This window comes from Mytilus galloprovincialis, chromosome 2, assembly GCF_965363235.1.
Source record: "Mytilus galloprovincialis chromosome 2, xbMytGall1.hap1.1, whole genome shotgun sequence".
In the NCBI taxonomy this organism is placed as follows: domain Eukaryota; kingdom Metazoa; phylum Mollusca; class Bivalvia; order Mytilida; family Mytilidae; genus Mytilus; species Mytilus galloprovincialis.
In genome coordinates this window covers 42,125,085-42,147,782 of record NC_134839.1, presented here as the reverse complement: position 1 = coordinate 42,147,782, position 22,698 = coordinate 42,125,085, and the positions used below count along the sequence as shown (strand labels likewise).

The following is a 22,698-nucleotide window of genomic DNA, read 5'->3' as shown; positions in this document are numbered from 1 at the left end:
TTACTTGTAAAAAAGTTAAGATTTTTTTGTAATGTTTAAATTTCTCTCTTATGATTATAAGGATAAACTGTATTACTATGTCCATATCTTGCAAGGTCCTCATGCTTGTCGGACAGTTTCACTTGACCTCGACCTCATTTCATTGATCATTGAACAAGGTTAAGTTTTGGTGGTCAAGTCCATATCTCAGATACTATAAGCAAAAGGTCTAGTATATTCAGTTTATGGAAAGACTGTAGGGTGTACATGTCCAACTGGCAGGTTTCATCTAACCTTGACCTAATTTTCATGGTTCAGTGGTCAAGGTTCAGTGGTTATAGTTAAGCTTTTGTGTTTTGGCCTGTATTTTTTATTCTGTGTGCAATAGGTCTACTATATTTGTTTTATGGAATGATTATAAGGTCTATGTGTCTAGCTGTCATCTGACCTTGACCTCATTTTCATGGTTCATGCTTCTTTTAGAGAACCACTGAATGGAATGAAACCAAACATGGCATGAATGTTCCTTATGAGGTGCTAACCAAGTGTTGTTACTTTGCAGTCGATCTATCATCCAAGATGGCTTCCAGCGGGGGACTTAGTTTACATAGGACGCTATGGAAAATACACACAAATGTTCTTTTAAAGAACCACTGAATGGAATGAAACTAAACATGGCATGAATGTTCCTTATGAGGTTCTGACCAAGTGTTGTTACTTTGCAGTCGATCCATCATCCAAGATGACCGGCAGTGGGGGTTTAGTTTAACATAGAACCCTATGGTTAATGCATACAAATGTCTTCTTTTAGAGAACCACTGAATGGAATGAAACAAAACATGGCATGAATGTTCCTTATGAGGTGCTGATCAAGTGATGTTACTTTGTAGTCGATCTATCATCCAAGATGACTGCCAGTGGGGACGACTTAGTTTAACATAGTACCCTATGGGAAATATATACAAAATGAATGTCTTTTTTTAGAGAACCACTAAATGGAATGATTTACTGTTCCAGATGGCCACAAGGATATTTTATTAAATTACGGGATCAATATTAAACCAATTTGACTTCAATCGTTATTTTGGGATTTGTTTTAATTTTTATATTTTTATATGATTTCCAAAACCAAAGTAGAGTCATGTAAGCGACACAGGCTCTTAAGAGCCTTTAGTTTCTTCTTCAAAATGTCTCCGTAATAATCTATTTACTTGGGACAAACACTTGAACCATAATTTATTATTGATATAAGTTCGTAGCGGATCCATTTCTGATATGACATTGAAAAAGCTACAGGCCGGTAACATGTGCTCATGGCGCAGCTGTTTATTCGTTTTTTGTTTTTGTTTTTTTTTTTGAATATTTGAAAGCAGAACGATGTTATAGTCCAATTCTATATTTTAATATCGAGCATGTGTCTGGCAAAGTCTGCAGTATAAATTCTCTTTGTGCGCGTCTGGCGTAGTAAATTATAATCCTGGTACCTTTGATAACTATTTACACCACTGGGTCGATGCCACTGCTGGTGGACGTTTTGTCCCGAGGGTATCACCAGCCCAGTATTCAACACTGCGGTGTTGACATGAATATCAATAATGTGGTCATTTTTATAAATTTCCTGCTTACAAAACTTTGAATTTTTCGAAAAGCTAAGGATTTTCTTATCCTAGGCATAGATTACCTTAGCCGTATTTGGCACAACTTTTGGGAATTTTGGATCCTCAATGCTCTTCAACTTTGTACTTGTTTGGCTTTATAAATATTTTGATATGAGCGTCACTGATGAGTCTTATGTAGACGAAACGCGCGTCTGGCGTACTAAATTATAATCCTGTTACATTTGATAACTATTTGTGTCACATTGAATTTTTTTTAGCATGTCCTGTTTGCATTTTAATCCAAATTTGAAAGCTCTTAATTTTTCAGTTGGTAACTGCCTGTAATGACTTTAAAAACCTTATTTTTATGTTTTCTATATTTCCAGTATTTTGTACATCATATGGTCGCCACAGTAGACCAAAAGTCAGAAAGGCAGTTTGTGACTACATATGTATTGCAACATGGAGAGCAAAGCAAAAACTTCTAAAGAATTCAAAAACATATCACGAGAAGCAGTTTTGAGATCATTTATATCTGGATACTCTGTCATCCAAGTAATATTTTATAACGTGTATGTTGGTGAACTGTTATCATAGTCTTATAGTAACTAGTTGTAATGGGAATGGATTATACAATTTCTTTTGTCAGTAATTAAATGTAGGTCTTTCCACTTCTCCGTTGAAAGACCTATTGGTTTTGTTCTGTTTTGTTCTGTGTTTATTGTTTTGTTTTGCCAAATTTTTTAGCTCACTATTCACTATGGCTAAAATGGAACATAGGGGTAAAACGCATTTTTTGTTGCTTTTAAGTAAGACATGACAAATTCAAAGAACATTTAAACTGAATTTTTAAGCCACTCATTAATATATATTGAAAAGCAAAAAGAATCATTGATGAAAGATTTAAGCAAAAAATTACAGGTAAGCAATTCAGGCTCTGGAGAGTCTCTTGTTTCTTACACTGTATTTTTGTTTCAAAAGATGCCGCTTTGTATGTAATATCATACAGTCTATACGCTTTAGAAACTGACCCTAATTTACCCTTTTCTGTATAAGAGTTATCTCCCCAAACACTGTTTTTCTTGTTATGAGATCTTCGAAACCGTGGGAGAAAGCGACAAATATTTTTTTTCTAAAATGCTCATATCCTCAGGCCACACTTAAAAATATTTTGGTTTGCCCAAACCCTACACAAAGGTTGAGACAGTGGGTAGGTAGGCATTTTCTTTCTTTTTTCAAAAAAAGAAATTGAAGTATCAGATGTTTATTAGTCTTCATGCCTATTTGATTAAAAAAAACTTCTTCAAATCAGGACATTAAAAGAATTTGAGTAGGCGGCTTTTTTCTGGGTAGGTAGCGTTTGGGCAAACAAACCTGTTATTTCTTATGGCCCCAGGATGTTACGTTTTATTTTGAGACTGGAGACTCCATATGAGAGTTATTCCCCTTAAGCATTTGATATAATGATATAATTCTTCTTGTGTATACCCCTTTCCAACAGGCCGAAATTTGATTTTATACATGATTATCTAAAACAAATAGAACACTTTAGTTATTTCCCAATACAGCAAGAACTTGTTTGCTTAAGGTAGCACAATACAAAGATTTTTCATTTCCAATCAGACATCTTAAAACTGATGTAATTCCACTCATCCTTCTTTTAATTTTATAAATGAGGTACCAAAAGAAAGAAGACACAGTTTTGGAGGTCAAGCTGTGTTGTACAAGAATCTATAAAATATTTTGGGATGCTATGAAGAACAAAGAAGCTAAATTCATTCAAGTGTGGACATCACAATATAGCAAATAATTACATAACAATTGATTATGTAATAATTATGTCATAATGAAATTATCATAATTTGAAAGATTAATCTTTCTTCTTTCTTTTGGTACCTCATTTATAAAATATAAAGAAGGATGAAATGAATTACATCAGTTTAAAGTTGTGTGATTGGGAGTGAACAAATCTTTGTATTGTGCTACCTTAAAGCAGTCGCTTTTTAGCTGTTCAGTTCTAAATCTCATGTCATTTAAGTTGTTTATATTTTTACTCTTTGTCTAAATGATTGTCCTGATTATACTAGTATCTGAAATAATTGCCTATTGATGAATAGATTTATGACCACTTCTCTAGTTTATAATGAAATTTTAAAGTGCTCTAATATCAAAACAGCAAAAAAGGAACGTGCCATTTTGTTTACTCAGAAGTCATGAAAAAACCTTTACAATAATAAAAAAAATCAAACTAAAAAATCGTGCAGCTCAAGTCGAAAGCACATTAGAACATGTAGGAGGTGTACTTGATTGGTCCATATTTATACTTTTTTTTATCAAATCTTTAGTAGCACTGAATGCAATAATCTTCTATTATACACCGAAATTGTCAAATATAAAAGTACAAGCGGAAACGCTGTTAACTTTCTACAAAATAATTAATTATTCAGCATCGAATTAATAAAAGGGTACAACAATCCGTAACCAAGCAAAAATCATTGATCTATGATGTCAACTGGTATTTGATGGATAGCTGTCTCATCGGCAGTCAACATAGTACTACATTTGCAATATCTCCAGATTTTTATTACGATTTCATAATGTTCGTATTTTTATTTCAAACTTCGACAATGCTTCAGTATGGTTACTTCGAGCGTTGACATATATAGATACATGTAGAATACAGTTGGTCAATTTGTGAATGACCTTGGGTGTTGAGGTACTAGTCATTCTTCAAGTGACACCAGATACCTGATCACCACTCGTAGTTTGAAGGTGTCGGCATTGTTCTATATTTTTGTGATTTATATTTTCTATGTAGTGTGTTTTTGGAAAGCCAAACATATAAAATTATCTCGCGTATCATGATCGGTAAAGCTAAACCATATTAGCCAAAACTGTGTCGGAATGGAATTGTAACTTTACTTTCAAGTTCATCAATCTGATTTTTAATTACAGATATAAAAAAAAATATAAGACTAAGAGGATGTGTGGCCGAGTGTTCTATGTTGTTCATTTACAGTGATCACTAGCTTGTCAAAACTGAAAAAGTTCGAGTTTTAATCCGCTTTTGGGGAACTCTGGATTTGCTAGGATTAACAGTATTCCAGTCGGTGGTTACCGCCAGGTACTTCAAAGTTCTCCCACGACAAAAGCTGGTCGTCATTTAGAGTCAAATCAAAAATCTTTATAAAGGGGTGGCGTGATTCCATAAAACGGGGAAATATATCAGGACCATTTGATGCTAAAAATGAAAAACTTTACAACCACCTTTGGCAGTCCGCCACTGCCATTATATACTATTTAGTGTGGTGCCGCGTACACCAAAAATCAACGCGTTTAGATTTAAATACTTAAAATGCTCTGTTCTTGAGGGATGAAATCAATATGTAAACATAAATATATATCTGCAAATTTATAAATCTCACATTGTTGGGCTGTTATTTAGACAAATTATATATACAGAATGTTTTCAACCTTGTATCACCATCACTGGTGATCCGATAGATAAAATGTGTCGCAGAGTTGTCACTGCATGTTCAGACATTTAAATGATGACAATCAATCATTGAATTACATTTCGTGATCCGAGTTAAATATAAAGCTTAAGTTATCCCACATGAATTAAATTCGGTACACTCATAGTAACGGAATTTTCAGATTCAATTTACTACTGATGTTTAACAATATTGTCGCCGTATTATAGATTTGTTAGAAAGAAAAAAATATTTGCAAAACAGATGTTTTAAGAAAACATGGCTGTGGCATATATTGAGTGTTTACCTGTTAAAGATTTTCCTTTCAGAAGATTAGCATAACAGAAACCCAATAATTTTCAGTTGCTATAAAAAAAAATGTACATTTTTGACCAGAGTTTGTAGTTAGACGGTGATGTATTTAATGTTTTTGCAGATTTTTGTGAGTCCAATAGTCAACAAACCCATACAAGAGCTAAGGCCAGACGAGCTATGCACAATAGTATAACTTCTACAAGATGGCATGCTAACCACAGATTGAGATTACAATATCATGATTAGGAACTAATTATGCTGTCAGGCAATTCATGCTTATATTCTTACAACACAATGATCTTATTCGACCGTAGATCTGGAAGTACATCTTACAGGAAATAGTTAACGATAATATGAAAGTGTATGTTTAAAATTTTCGTCACTCACTTGTTAGCCTTTTCGTCATTTTTCGGTTTTTGCCTTGTTAGTGTGACTTCGACCAACGAGTTTGAATATCCTTTTCCGCCTCGTTTTTAAAGATCTAACTACTTATCTAACAAAGTATAGAAAGAGGACACGGATCCGAGTGAATGAAACGGATAAACATTAACGATGCGTCCAGATTTGAATTTCAACGGCTTAAGTCTGTCAGGTCAAAGCATGCTCGAGGCCAAAACATTTGAAAAATCCAAAACCAAAATGAACAAAGAAAGAAAGCTAAACCAAGACAAGGAATCAGATTTCAGTGCATCCTTTATTTGAATTATAAAACATCGAATATACATACAATCAATATCCGCATTTTTATGTCAGTACTTCGAATATCTGAAGAGATTATTGATGACTTGGTGAAGACTGGTGTTCAATTTCTTTCAAATTGAAAGGTTTTTATGCATAGATTGGACCAGATTAAATTTGCCATTATTTATTCATCATCCACGCACGAACTTGTCGTAGCAAAAAATAATCTCTGTACATTATTAACCTCAGTTTCAGGTAAAGAGGACTGGTGTGATTTTTTTTCTCGGTGACAAGTGCTTTTGGCCATCCCTAAGATCTTCCGATGTTCAGTACTTTAGTACTTTGATTGCTCTTTTTGTTGAGAGGCAGACAGACAGAAAGACATACAAGAGGTGATTTAGGGGTGGGGCAAGAATTCTGGGCCACCCTTTCGTTGGAAAAAAAATTGTTATTTAGAGAATCACTGAAGAATAATTTACTTGAATAGGTCCCCTCTTAAGCGTTCAGTTGGCCCCACTTATGAATGTTTCTGGAACCACCACTATATACAATTATCAGTTAGTTAACATATTAAAAAAAAAAACATTTTAAACAGATTTTTATTTTTTACATACAATAAAGGGACGACATAAAAAAATCAATGAAGGATACAAAACTTAATTCAAATAGTTTAGGGGGGGGGGGGTGTTACAAATTGCTGCAAGTTTTGTTTAATTGATATATAATTTATATATATTCTTATTGGTCAATCAATTGTTCCCAAATTAAGTAAAAAAATGCGGTTTTTATCCAACGCAATCATGAACGTTGTTTTCAATTTAGACTTGTTTATATTTTTATATATTATATTTTTATATATATATTGCAATGCATATTTAACATTGTTATGCTGATATTTAGAGTTGTAATATATGTATTGTAGTTTTATTTTGCACCATAATGATTATGAATTGTACCATGTATACACAAAATGAAATGTACTTTAAAACTATAATTGTATTTATTTCTAACGCCAATGCTATAAATTTCTTGATAGAAATTGATCTGTTTTACCAAGAAATAGTTCTCCTTTATTGTATTGTTTACTACATATCAAACACTGATGAAGAGCACACTGTTTGTGTTAGCCCGACACACATAACCTTATAGACATTATTTTAGACGAATCGTATGTATGTGGTAGTTGAACCATCAAGACTTAATAGTCATTTACAAAGTATTAATCTTTTAAATTCTCATCTATAATACTAAAATAACGAGGTCCAATTTGTCAGCCGTCATGGGGAAAAACGACAAATCAAAGAATTCAATCTTAATATATTTAGCCAATATAGGACAATGGTGTTGATTAAAAATTACACCACTCCAGAGTCCAGACCCTTTTGTTTTCCACATAATTAATATTGCCAATAATAACAAGTTCTGGGTCGAATCCGATACCGATACCAATAGTATATTCACCTGTTACCTATTAACTTATCTGTACGTTCCGCATCTGACAGGCGCACCACCAAACGGTGTATTTCGGATTTTGCTATATACACGGGTCATAATCACAGGGTTGACACTACTAAATTCAATCATTGTCAAATTGTTGCCTATTGTAGTATTTTAAACAGTAAGACTTTCTTAGATGACAATACGAAAACTACAAATCTGGACTTAAAATAAGGCATATAGGCACAGTTTTTAATTTGTTAGCGGGCATGACGTAAAACAGCAAACCAAAGAATTCATCTTTATTTATAACTAATATAGGACAATGCTGTTGATTAAAAATTACTCGATTCCAGGACCATTTGTTTTCCAAATAATTGATTCAACCAATAATTGATAAGTTCCAGGTCGACGGGTTCAAACAAAAAGATTTTGAAAGCAGAGAAAACTGTGCATCCTATAATCGGCATGACTTTATCCATCCCAATACTAAAATAAGGCTTACGCATAGTTATATACTTTAATTCAGTCACGGACCCGCGATATCACGGGTGTGTTTTTATAGATAATGCTATTAAGTTCATGCTGTTTTGTATGCAGTTGTATAATCATTTGCACATCTTATTTCCATGAAGATTGTATGCCCCCGTCCCCTTACTGTGGTTCATCGATTGAGACTTTGTATAGCTTGTGTCTTTGTCAGTTCAAGATAAAATAATTGCTTTTGGTAATCCTGCACCTTAAGACTGTGAATCTCTTGCACATTTTGCAGTATTGATAGCATTAAATAAAGGCGAGATATATTTCTGTGACAACTCAATTTAAAGAAGATACTTAATTCTTTAAAGGCATGTACGCAATATATGTCTCTGTTTTCTTCAAAGAATATGCCAAATTATTATGTCATAAAAGCACTGCCAATTGCAACTTTATAGGGCGCACAGGGAAAACAACTAAATGCAACTAAATATTTGATTTTTAGCTCTCCTGAAATTATATCCGAAAAAACATACACATCTTTACTCAGTCCAACATTTTTGTTCGGTTAACGTCTTCTTTTTCATACATTTTCTTTAGCATTAATATTCAACATCAAATTTGTCTTCATTTTCTGTAGACACAAAATACAATTTCATTTAAAGTTGAAATTTTAAGATTTGAAATGTCAAAATTTCGACTTTGAAAAAAAATTTCACGACCAAATTTATGTTTACTATGTCCCTAATACGCTTCGGAATCGGTAAAAATCCTATTGACATTTAATTCTTTATCAAAATACCATCAAAAGCAACATGTAAAATTTATTTTTTTATACTCAAGTAAGGTTTTAAATGAATAAGTATGATTTTTGTCAAATGAGCATAAGTATTACATAAAAATGTATTATAGTAGAAGTATTCCAAATATGGCCGTGGCATTTTCTTTGAAAATTGAAAAAAACTACTGAGTAGCATTCACCATAATTTAACCTTTAAAATCAAAATATTTCTTATAATTCAGTGATAGCATATGAAAATCGAAAATTAAAGTTGATATAACCCCATCTTTGTTAGTTGGTTGAAGCATATTAATCTTACCGAATTTTAAAGGAGACCACAAAAAAGCGACCAATTAAACACTCATTGTAGATACTCCTACATTAGTAGTATTGTGCACTATATATCCCGCTTGAATTTAGATCTTTTTTTTAAAATTACCCAAGATATACAAGGTGATTGTCAGAATAGAAAATGCTCCTCCCCCCTAAAAAAAAAAAGAAAGAAAGAAAGAAATGTGCAAAAAACAAATAAAGGAAAAAGACTGAATAATGGGGTGCTAAACTTGATGTCCAGTTACCAAATACATGTTTAATAATAACATATACCTAATGTCACCCTATCTACTGTTTATTATCTCAGATCTGCAAATTATTACGAAGAAAGTTAAATAATTTCCTCCTGTTTGGTTTTAAACAGATAATAGTCAAAATTGATTATTGTATCATTTTTGCAGTATAGTGACAGATTCGGGGGAGGGGAAAGGGGGGTTGGGTGTGACTGGGTAGTGTCGTCATATATATGCCGTTGATACCGACAAAACATCTGTCATGTCAAATCATGATACAGAAGGAAATTTTCATATGCACGATCAGAACACAAGAATTTTACCGAAATCATTTCTTACTGTATAGAGAAAAAGGGCCAATAGAATAACAGAATATGGAAAAATAGAACACCCTCCCTCACTCCCCTTTTCCCCTTATCAAGGCCCTCATATATCATTGTGACAGTTAGTTTGTTCTATTAAACAGTTTTTATTTTGGAAAAGAATATTTTTACAAGGTGTTGTTATTAAATGAAATGGGCAATATAATATACCATGCCTTCTCACACGACGTCGTACTTACATTTTCTCTTCCTGACGGTGTAATATGATATTTAACTCAGATCAGTTTTACTACTTGCACAATTGTTAAATTTTATTAAATTCTGTAACAAATTTACATATCTTGAATATTGAAACGGATCAGGGTCAAAAACAATTTTTTTTCTCCAAAAAAACAGAAATCAAATGGTTGCTGCCTAAAAACATCCGTTTTTAATGGATTTTTTTGTTTATTGGTAGCTCTGTTTTACTTTAATAAATAATTGACTTAAAATTGTCACATGGTGCCTTCTTGTGTCGTCTGAATACATAATGAATGTTATTGATCTGTATTAAATGTTTATTTGGCATGCCGTACGCGATAGAAGCGCGGACGTTAAAGAAAGCACTCTTCACGTAAACGTCAACGCAGATTACATTTAATCACAGTCATCTGAAGATTTCATAATTAAAGCGAAAAAATTGGGGAAATAAAATATTTTTAGTTGTATTGTATAGAATATAATACTACTAAAAAAATAATACCACTAAAACTATTTTATTTTCCCCATTTTTCGCTATAATTATGAAATCTTCAGGCGACTGTGATTTAATCTGTATAAAAAAAAATAATAAAAATAAATAAAAATAAATATAAAAAGTAAAATATATTTATAAGAAGGTACGGGGATATAACTCAAAATATTTCAAGATCTTTCTCTTATAATTTCAAACAATTGTCCACAAATTATTTGTGACTTTATACAGTATCCTGTGACTTTTTGTCCATATGATTGACAGATCCTTACAAACTCTCCATTTACCGATGCTTACAAAATTCTTCTTGTCATTTTATCTATCAAAGATTCTTTTTATGTTTTACATATTGCTAAAGAGATAAAACTGAGTTTAAGCGTAGTTTGGTATACTTTTTAGTTTTCAAACATATATTTTACCGCTTTCATCACTGAGAAAAAAATTCTCAGCCAAGAAGAAAAAATCTCAGCTGAGAATATTCTCAACGTTGAGAATATTTTTTATGGCGAATAAAAAAGTTCTCATTCTTAGCTGAGTAAAATAATTCATTCTGAGAATATTTTTTTACTCAGAAAATAAAAGTTTTATGGCGCCGGGCTAGGCCCTGAGTTTTTCTAATCACTTGTCTGTCGTCGTCGTTAACGTTTACAAAAATCTTCTCCTCTGAAATTGATTGGCAATTTTTTACCACAAAAAAAATGTGTCCAATGATCCCACCAGCCAACCAAAATGACCGACAGGGCTTAAAAAGAACATTATGACTCGACATAGGGGTAACTGCAAAATTGTTCTTTCTTGAAAACCGTTATGAAAAGATAAGTTCTGGAGTGGGTAAAATGTGTAGACTGATGAAATCTACCTATTGTTGAGTTACATCAAAACTATCAGACGAGTCTAGGAGTAAATGGAGAATTTTACAATTTTTACCTAACCAGACCCAAAGGGTCCCATGTGAACATATGCAATCACTTGGCATTCGTCGTCGTCAGTCATCTGTGGTGGTGGTCGTCGTAAACTATTTTAGGAATCTTCTACTCTGAAACTACTGGGCCGGGGTTAAATGTAGATTTAGGCTTATATCTTAAAAACTGAATAATTTAGAGCAAATCTTTGCAGTTTTTTGTTACTATGTCGAATATTATTGAAGAAAGAGGAAAAATGTTCAGCAAAGTAAGATCTACAAAATTGTAAGTGATCAAAATTGTCAATTGACTCCTTTAGAAGTTATTGCCCTTTAAAAACAATTCTACGCAGGTTGTTCATCATGTTTGATAGGTAAACATTTTAAAATCTACCCTCTGAAACTACCGAGCTTATATGTACAAAATGTAGCTAATACTTATAAACTTTAACTGAATATTAATCTGACTGGGGTAACGGGTTTATAAATTGTATCAGAAGTTTTGAGCCATTTATAACAAACATGGCCGCCATGGCTAAAAATAAAACATTGGGGTCAAATGCGGTTTTTGGCTTTTATCACAAAAACTATAGCAGTTAGAGCGTGACATGGGGTTTAAGTGATGAATAAGTCAAGATCTATCTGCTATGAACTTTTCCGACCAATTGGACAACCCATTGAAGGATTACTGTCCGAAATAGTTTATTTTTATGATATTTTACTGTTTCTATTTAGTACTTTAAAAGTATAATAGGTAAATGTGTTCAAGGCAAAAATAATCAGCTTTGGATCTACAATTAAGTCAAATCATCAAAAAAGTCAACTTAAGGAGTTGTTGTCCTTAAAAAGTTTATTTTTTTACATTTTCTATTACTTTTAAAAAAATCTTCTCTGAAACTACAGAACCAATTACTTCGAAACTTTCACTGAATGTTCCTTAGGGTATTGAATTAGTTAATAAACGTTTTGATCCATAAACAAACAGCCGCCATGACTGTAAATAAAACATCGGGAACAAAAGCATTGTATCTCAAAAACTACAGCAGTAAGAGCAAACATTCAAACGTGAAAGAGTGACAATGATCTAAATGTTATGAAATTTTCAGACAAGTTTGACAAACTGTTGTTAGGTTACTGTTGGAAATAACTTATTTCTATTAAGTTTTACTGTTATTTTTTACTTTCTTTGATATTATGATAGAAAGAGAAAAGTATGAATGTTAATAAATGTCTACTGTAACATATCAAATTATCACTTGACCCTTTAAAACTTTTTTTACACTTTTTGTGAAAGTCATTAATTTTTTATAAATCTTCTTCTCTGAAACTACTTGGCCAAATACTAAAAACTTTAATTGAATGTCCCTTATGGTATCTAGTTGATGAATGGGATTTGATCCCTTCAAAAACATGGCGGTGGTTTCAGAAAATAGAACATAGGGGTCAAATGATTTTTTTGGCTTTCTTATCAAAAACTAGAGTAGTAACAGCAAAACTTACATAGGTTTAAGTTACATTGGTGAAAGTGTTAAACAGGTTTAGTTATACCGGTCAAGTAATCTTCAGACCAATAGAATAACTTTATGTTCTCTCCTGCTTTTGCTGTTAGTCACAGGCTCAACAAAAATGGGGAAATTATATACGTTATTAAAAATTTCCTCTAGATACTATCTATTGATTATAAGAAGCTTTTGTCGAAGTTTGGTAAAAATCTAGGATGGTTCATGAACCTAATAAATGTTTTAAAAACTTGTATCTGCAGACTGTATGTCGTGTTAACTGTTAGAAAAACTAAGTCCATTTATAAGTAATATATGGAGAACAACAGGTGATACATTTTCACAACATTGCCTTCTAGATAGAATGAAATTCAAAACAGTGTGGCTGTGGCCATTGATTGACACATTAAATTCATCCATTGACTGGGACAATTTACGTGAACGTTTGTCTGTAACGACCACTGTTAACGACGTACTTACGATTGACATTTAAACTGTGGGGTTACCAAAGGTTTCTTAACGCCTTTAATTATAAAATAATTCAAAATATTAATCAGGAATAACCTTTATGTTTTGATTTATATAATTGGTATAAATCAAAACATCGTGTTATTTCTGATTAATTTTTCGAACTACCCTATTAAGGTGTTGAGAACCTTTGGTGACCCCATAGTTTAAGTGTCTTTAAAAAGTACATAGTGAGCAGTGGTCGTTACATACAAACGTTCACCTAAATTGTCCCAGTCAATGGATGAATTTAATGTGTCAATCAATGGCCACAGCCACACTGTTTTGAATTTCATTCTATTAGCTTTTGATCATAAACAAACTTCTGTCCAAGTTTGGTACAAATCTAAGGTAGTTTAAGAAAGTTATATAAAAAGAAACTTTAACCACATCTAGTTAATGTAATGTTAACTGGCAGACAAATAGTCCATTGATAAGTAAAATACTAATAAGCAGAATTTGTTTTTACAAAATTTACTTCTGAATATTATCTTATGATCATAAACAAGCTTACGTGCAAGTTTGGTAGACATACAGGCCCCGGCGCCATAAAACTATTTGAGAAATTTTTTTTTACTCAGCCTGAGAATTTTTTCATTTTTTTTTTGCTCCCTCCTGTATAATACGACCACCTTTTCTAAATACTGCAATACCATTAGGTACATAGGACATGTCTTGGATTCTGTCTATTTCAACAATTGCTAAACTAAATAGTCCGATATCTACGTAACTCAGAATAGGATGCACAAAAGCTATGAGAGTTTGGATTTTCAAGAAATATTTTAGAGCCAAACTTATGGTGTAATTGTAATGCCAAAGCAAGATGAAATGGGGTTAACAGGTTTTATGTTTAAAGCAAGTATGCATTCTGTTATTGCCAGGACTTTTCGCAGTTTGTCGACAGGAAATTTAGAAACATTACTACAATCTTTCAGTGAGAATCAGAATAACGAGGAGGTCCATATCATATTCATCGAACTATTATAATGCAAAGTTAAAATCCTCATTAAAGTTGATTTATAAGAAATACTGACTTAGAATGGCTTCGAAACTTTACAATAGGAAGTTTAAAACATTTTAATTCGGAAAATCATGAAATTATCAATGTAATCTATATTTACAAATGTTGTAACCCCCTTTTTTTAAATAATACAGAGTGTGCTTTCACTAAACTGAGTGAAAATTGACAAAATTTAGAAAAAATAAGGAATTCTAGTTTTACATTATGAATAAACAATTAAACCCTGTATAAAATGCAAAATCATATGTCAAAAGACAAAAGAAAAAGTAACAAAATTCTAACTTTTTCCCCATCTTGAAATTTGAAAAAAAATCCAAATGTCTTTTTTCTTTCCATTTTATAAAAAACTGCACCGCATGAAATGTCTACGACTGGGCAAAAAAACATTAGCTTAAGGTATTGGCTTGGCAAAAAAAATCGTTTTTTTAGCCTGCTGGTATGCCGATCCATTAAAGTCGTAAAATAAGCACCTTTTTCGTGATCTGTCACTCCACTACACTTTTTATGTTTTATATTATTGCTAAAGAGATGAAACTTCGTTTTAGCGAAGTTTGGTACACTTTTTAGTTCTCAAACATCTATTTTACCACTTACATCACTAAGAAAAAAATCTCAGCTGAGAATATTCTCAACCTTGAGAATATTTTTTTATGGCGCACATTCTTAGCTGAGTAAAATAATTCATTCTGAGAATATGTTTTTACTCAGAAGAAAAAGTTTAATGGCGCCGGGGCCTGGATTTTTTAAGAAAGTTATTAAAATTTTGAAGACTTTAACAATGTTGACTGGCATATAAAACTAAGTCCATTTGTAAGTTAAAATACGGATAAAATTTACCTCTGGATATTACCTTATGATCATAAACAAGCTTCTGTCGACTTTTCTGTTTGGTAGAAAACCAGGATAGTTTAAGAAAATTATTAACATTTCAAAAACTTTAACCACAGAGTGAATATTTGTGGACGCCGCCTACGATGATGACGACGGAATGTTTGATCGCTATGTCTCGCTTTTCCGACAAAAGTCGTCGGCTCGACAAAAAGCATGACCATACAAATCTTGTGAAATATATATTTAAAATGATAATTTCCACGGCGTATTCTATCCGTTCCAAGTTTTGTAATTTTTCAATATTTTACAGATGAAAGGATGAAGTGAGTTTTTTTGCCGTCAACGTTAAGATACACTGTCAGTTTCGGTCAAGTTTTTTTTTATAACTTTTTGAAAATCAATAACGTAGTTTAACATTCATTGAATTACATGAAACTTTGACAGAAGCCATTTTATGAATAAGAGTAATGTCTAAAATTTGTCCCCCCCCCCCCCCCCCCCCCCATATTTTAGTGATAATTTACTTTTATTTTCTTTACAATTCAAATTCACATAGAGTAACGCATTACAGTTTTTAAGACATCAATTAATTTGTTATAACCATCATTGAATAATTTAATTTTGGAAGTAACGTGTCTTCTGGTGGCTGACGTTATTTTGTTATGAGCCCATATACATAATTTAGTCATGTGACCGTGACGTCGTCAACGTTTTTTCATGGTTTTTATACGACCGCAAAATTTGAAAAATTTTTCGTCGTATATTGCTATCACGTTGGCGTCGTCGTCGTCGTCGTCGTCGTCCGAATACTTTTAGTTTTCGCACTCTAACTTTAGTAAAAGTGAATGGAAATCTATGAAATTTTAACACAAGGTTTATGACCACAAAAGGAAGGTTGGTATTGATTTTGGGAGTTTTGGTCCCAACATTTTAGGAATTAGGGGCCAAAAAGGGCCCAAATAAGCATTTTCTTGGTTTTCGCACTATAACTTTAGTTTAAGTTAATAGAAATCTTTGAAATTTTGCCACAAGGTTTATGACCACAAAAGAACGGTTGGGATTGATTTTGGGAGTTTTGGTTTCAACAGTTTAGGAATTAGGGGCCAAAAAAGGGCCCAAATAAGCATTATTCTTGGTTTTCGCACAATAACTTTAGTTTAAGTAAATAGAAATCAATGAAATTTAAATACAATGTTAATGACTACAAAAGGAAGGTTGGTATTGATTTTGGGAGTTTAGGTCCCAACAGTTTAGGAATTAGGGGCCAAAAAGGGACCCAAATAAGCATTTTTCTTGGTTTTCGCACCATAACGTTAGTATAAGTAAATAGAAATCTATGAAATTTAAACACAAGGTTTATGACCATAAAAGGAAGGTTGGTATTGATTTTGGGAGTTTTGGTCCCAACAGAATAAGGGGCCCAAAGGGTCCAAAATTAAACTTTGTTTGATTTCATCAAAATTGAATAATTGGGGTTCTTTGATATGCCGAATCTAACTGTCATGACTGTGTATGTAGATTCTTAACTTTTGGTCCCGTTTTCAAATTGGTCTACATTAAGGTCCAAAGGGTCCAAAATTAAACTTAGTTTGATTTTGACAAAAAATGAATCAGTTAGGTTCTTTGATATGCTGAATCTAAAAATGTACTTAGATTCTTGATTATTGGCCCAGTTTTCAAGTTGGTCCTAATCGGGGTCCAAAATTAAACTTTGTTTGATTTCATCAAAAATTGAATAAATGGGGTTCTTTGATATACCAAATCTAACTGTGTATGTAGATTCTTCATTTTTGGTCCTGTTTTCAAATTGGTCTACACTAAAGTCCAAAGGGTCCAAAATTAAACTTAGTCTGATTTTAACAAAAATTGAAATCTTGGGGTTCTTTGATATGCTGAATCCAAAAATGTACTTAGATTTTTTATTATGGGCCCAGTTTTCAAATTGGTCCAAATCAGGATCTAAAATTATTATATTAAGTATTGTGCAATAGCAAGTCTTTTCAATTGCACAGTATTGCGCAATGGCAAGAAATATCTAATTGCACAATACTGTGAAATAGCAAAATTTTTTTTAATTAGAGTTATCTTTCTTTGTCCAGAATAGTAAGCAAGAAATATCTAATTGCAAAATATTGTGCAATAGCAAGATTTTTTTTTAATTGGAGTTATCTTTCTTTGTCCAGAATCAACTTAAATCTTTGTTATATACAATATACAATGTATATTCACTTTTTACTACCAACTGATAAATTAAAATAATCTTTACCATTCAGTGATAACAAGCAGTTTTTTTACATCTTAATATTTTATGATGTATTTAAATGAGTAGTTATTGTTGCAAACTCCATTAGAAATTTTAATTGAGATTAGTTTTGGAATAAGGGAAAGGGGGATGTGATTAAAAAAATTGGGTTCAATTTTTCTCATTTGAAATTTCATAAATAAAAAAGAAAATTTCTTCAAACATTTTTTTGAGAGGATTAATATTCAACAGCATAGTGAATTGCTCTAAGAGAAAACAAAAATTTTAAGTTCATTAGAACACATTCATTCTGTGTCAGAAACCTATGCTGTGTCAACTATTTAATCACAATCCAAATTTAGAGCTGAATCCAGCTTGAATGTTGTGTCCATACTTGCCCCAACCGTTCAGGGTTCAACCTCTGCGGTCGTATAAAGCTACGCCCTGCGGAGCATCTGGTCTGGTTTAAAATGGAATTTAGAATTAAATTATAAGAAATGTCTGTAATATTTTTTCTGTCTATTCGAAATAACATAAAAAATGTGGTGCACACTGTTAATAATTATCAAAGGTACCAGGATTATAATTTAATACGCCAGACGCGCGTTTCGTCTACATAAGACTCGTCAGTGACGCTCATATCAAAATATTTATAAAGCCAAACAAGTACGAAGTTGAAGAGCATTGAGGATCCAAAATTCCAAAAAGTTGTGCCAAATACGGCTAAGGTAATCTATTCCTGGGATAAGAAAATCCTTAGGTTTTACAAATATTTAAAGTTTTATATTCAGGTTATTTATAAAAATGACCACATAATTGATATTCATGTCAACGCCGAAGTGCTGACTACTGGGCTGGTGATACCCTCGGGGACGAAACGTCCACCAGCAGTGGCATCGACCCAGTGGTGTAAATAATTATCAAAGGTACCAGGATTATAATTTAATACGCCAGACGCGCGTTTCGTCTACATAAGACTCATCAGTGACGCTCATATCAAAATATTTATAAAGCCAAACAAGTACGAAGTTGAAGAGCATTGAGGATCCAAAATTCCAAAAAGTTGTGCCAAATACGGCTAAGGTAATCTATTCCTGGGATAAGAAAATCCTTAGGTTTTACAAATATTTAAAGTTTTATATTCAGGTTATTTATAAAAATGACCACATAATTGATATTCATGTCAACACCGAAGTGCTGACTACTGGGCTGGTGATACCCTCGGGGACGAAACGTCCACCAGCAGTGGCATCGACCCAGTGGTGTAAATAATTATCAAAGGTACCAGGATTATAATTTAATACGCCAGACGCGCGTTTCGTCTACATAAGACTCATCAGTGACGCTCATATCAAAATATTTATAAAGCCACACAAGTACGCGCGTTATTCAGTGTGCACTAAATTTTTTTATGTTATTTCTTCATAGACAGAAAAAAATATTACAGTCATTTCTTAAATGTTTTGAAACTCGGAAATAAGCTTCTTCAAGATCAAGAAATAATATCTGATGAGCAAAGTTCGATATTTTCCCTACATTTTACCGATAAACAGACTTAGTTTTTGGCGATAACATTACTCTTTTACAATGACAAGCAGCAGTCGCAGGAGAAACAGAGTTCACATTTTTAAATGTTCATTTTGACCAAAATTCACTGAATTTGTTTCAGGTTTGACATGGCCAGGTATCGAACCTAGTACGACATCCAACACTTGAGCACCTAGACGTTTGTAAGAATGGGAGTCTCCAAGCCGTTCTCGTCAAAACTATGTTTTAACCCTTTTTTCGAAAAAAAAACACACACTGAGATTTTAAAACCTAAAATAACACTGAGAAATCTAAATTACACACTGAGATTTAAAAAAATAAAAAACACACACTGAGAATTCAAAATTACACACTGAGATGAAATAAATTGAAAAACACACACTGATAATAATTGTTAATTACACACTGAGATTTCAAAAATACACACTCAGATTAATATGCAAATTACATATGAATATTCATGAGATGAATAATTCAACAGATTAATATCTTGATCTCAAGAACTCTTGTCATTATAATGAAATGCGATTCCTTCAACCAACATTCGTAATAAATTTCATACATATTCATAAGTTTGTTGATTATAATTCAGATCATTACTACCAGTGTATCGGGATTTTGTTTTTACTTAAAATCGTTTAAGCATGGGTCCCTTTTCAAAAGTTTTCCAACTGTGAACCTGATTTCGCAAGGTAATCTTTTTTATGTTTGTTACGTTTATATGCTATAAAAAAAATAGACCATGTAGACACCTAGCTGAGTAAAAATTTCCCTGCATTCATTGTTTTTTTGCAGATTGTTCCAATGTTTTCTTATAATTTTAATAAAGTTTTTTTACCATTTGGTTATATTTTGTAATAAGAGTAAGTGGGTATTTTTCTTGTTCTTGTATTTCTAAAGGTTTTTTTTATAAATAATTTGGAACCAAATCGAAGGACTAACGAGTTCTGTCCCCTAGTTGTTTTAAGCTTGTAATATATTTAGATCAAGTATGCTGATTAGATATGTGCGCATAAGAATTGCGCACAAATCTCAGTGTGTAATTTTGAATTCTCAGTGTGTGTTTTTCATTTTTGTAATCTCAGTGCGTCTTTATGAAATCTCAGTGTGTAATTTTTAATTCTCAGTGTGTGTTTTAAAGTTTTTAAATCTCAGTGTGCTTTGTTGTAATTCTCAGTGTGTAATTTTTCGAAAAATGGTTAAAACATAGTTTTGACGAGAACGGCTTGCCATTAGTCTCGATAATTTCTTAAATTTGGTTTGATTGTTTAAAGATAAAAGTTGAGTTTTTAAAGGTGGATTTTAGCGGACGTGTGTCTGAATTGGTATCACAACCATCTTTACCGATTCATAATCATGCTTTAGTAATATCGAGTGTAAAGATAAGCATGAAATATTTGTTTACACTACTATTTTACTTTATATGTTTTTTTGCAGTTTTTTGTACAGTCAACGGCCGACACAGTAGACCAAGGGTGCGAAAAGCAGTGTGCGACTACATATGTACAACGACTTGGCAAGCGAAACAGAAGCTGAAAAAGAAAATAATGAACTTTTCATGAATAAGTTGTAACAACATCTGAAGATGTATCATTTGTATCCCGTATACAATTATCAGATATATGTCTATGGAAAGAGTTATTTTTTAAAGATTTGAATAAGATAATGCAGTACATTTAATGAATCAAGTGATACAAAAACAAAAGTATAAAAAAATAATTATAAGTAATGAAGCAGGCCAATATAATGTTTAAACCCTAGTGTGACAGTGGGTATTGGTTAATAAACTAAATTCTTACACTTATCAGAACAATTGTAATATTATTAGTTACATAGTGTGCCAGTAACCTATTAAATACAATATATATATGGGGACAGTTAATTTCATATGGGTTAGAGCGAAGCTCGAACTCCCATATGCGTTTGTATTTAGGCCACTAGCACACTGTGTAACGGATTTAGCTAACAGACTATCTTAACATGTGGTATTATCAAAGAGATCAAGTCTTCAATATTAAGAACCTTCTTTCATTAGTCTATACTAATGAATCAAATGGCAACAATAAAAACTTGTTAGTATGAATTTATTTCAATTGGTCATCCTCAATTTCTTCGTCTCTTAAACCTTTCAGGTTTTTCCTTAGCGCCGTGTTGGGTTTTTCAAAGGAACGTAGCACCACTATTGACCGTGTTTGAAATAAACGACACCTACTAAATATGAATATGAACTATATACGGTCTCCACGCGGATGAAACCACTCATTTTCCTAGAAATGTATAGAAGATAAGATAAAAAATAACAATCCACTTTCAATTCCAGCGTCATTTGTTTTGAATTTATATTTGTCGAATAATAAAATTTGTACTTTATAAATGCGTTTTACTTAAATAATGGATTAATCTAAAGCTAGAGCACCAATTGTTTAACCAAATTAAAGATCGTAGCATACTAGTACACACACGGTTCGTTGTTTGAATTTCATTATTGTCTGGTGTACAGACTTTTTTATGTACTTGTGTATGATTTTTTTTCTCGCCTGCGACAAAAGTCGAAGAATTCGATGCATATGAATAAAAAAAACCAATGGTGGCTTTATATTTCAGAAGGTAGGTGACATGTGACATGTTTTTTATGTCCATGTCCATGACCTCGTTGTCATGGTTCAATGACTGCTTAAATACAAACATTTTTTTTTCATGTGAAATACGAGTAATAAGATAGCTTTATTACGTAAATGGGTTCATTGGCTGCAGGATCTACATGTCTATCATGCTGCGTTAACCTTACCTCAACCTCAGCTCATGGATCAGTGAACACGGCGAAGTTTTCGTGGTCACGTCTGTATCCCAGATACTATAAGCAATAGGTCATTGTTATTTTATTTTTGGAAGATTGAAAGGTGGTCGTGTTCGATTAGCAGGTTTCATCTGACCTTGCCCTAAATTTCATGGTTCATTGGACAATGTTTAGTTTTGTAGTTTAATCTATTTCTCCGATACTATAAGCAATACTATAGGGCCACTATTATTTGTATATGGAGTAATTGTGAGGTGTACTAAAAAAAAACTGAGAACATAAATGGGGAATATATCAAAGAGACAAAGACTCGACCAAAGAACAGATAACAGACGAAGTCGGCCTTCAACGCACCAGGAGGTGGGCCTCAGACTAGTAATCTGTTTGCCATATGAACTTGACCTTATTTCCATGGTTCGTTTGCCAATGTTGAGTTTTCTTTGTTACTATAAAAAAATAGGCCAATTATATTTGTGATATGGAATGATTTTCAGCTAGATGATCATGTCTGTCTGGCAGGGTTCATATGTCATTGACTTCATTATCAGGGTTCATTTGTACAAGAAGATTGTTTTTGTGTTTCTCAAGTACTATTTGCGATAGGACCAATGTAGCTGGTGTATGGAATATAATTGTAAGGTGTACATGTCTTGGTGGCATTTTTATCTGACCTAGACCTCATTTTCATTGTTATCGACTCCTATGAGTCGATATTAAGAATTGAACGATGGCAGTCAGTGCGTGAATTTTTCTTGCTACCTGATTGGAAGATATTACGAGACGTGAATAATCAAAGTTTATTAATTGGTTAGGACAATCCAAACCTAGTAAATGTCCTTCAATCCCGTAGAGTATCGGATTTGTCCTCTCTATTTTAGCAATTAGATTTTGCCTTGTCATTAATCATGCATATTCATGATATTGGTACACAGGTAACTTTTATCTATAAATAGTCGAATCTTCTGGAGTTTCGTAAACAACAACGTCAA

General features: G+C 32.5%; 1 protein-coding gene across 4 annotated transcripts in view; it reads left to right on the top strand.

The window, feature by feature from the left end:
• The window catches only part of LOC143063626 (uncharacterized), a 74,247-nt gene extending 52,984 nt beyond the window's left edge, over positions 1 to 21,263 (top strand). The window contains exons 6-7 of one of the 4 annotated variants that reach the window (XM_076235860.1): positions 1,964 to 2,132; positions 5,487 to 5,618. In XM_076235860.1, the coding sequence (XP_076091975.1) occupies positions 1,964 to 2,100 (137 nt within the window). In that variant the 3' untranslated portion in view covers positions 2,101 to 2,132; positions 5,487 to 5,618. Of the gene's footprint in view, positions 1 to 1,963; positions 2,281 to 5,486; positions 7,041 to 20,349 lie in introns of those variants that run through there. The other 3 variants (XM_076235871.1, XM_076235870.1, XM_076235862.1) reach the window with 3 other exon arrangements.
• The last annotated feature ends 1,435 nt before the right edge of the window (positions 21,264 to 22,698 follow it).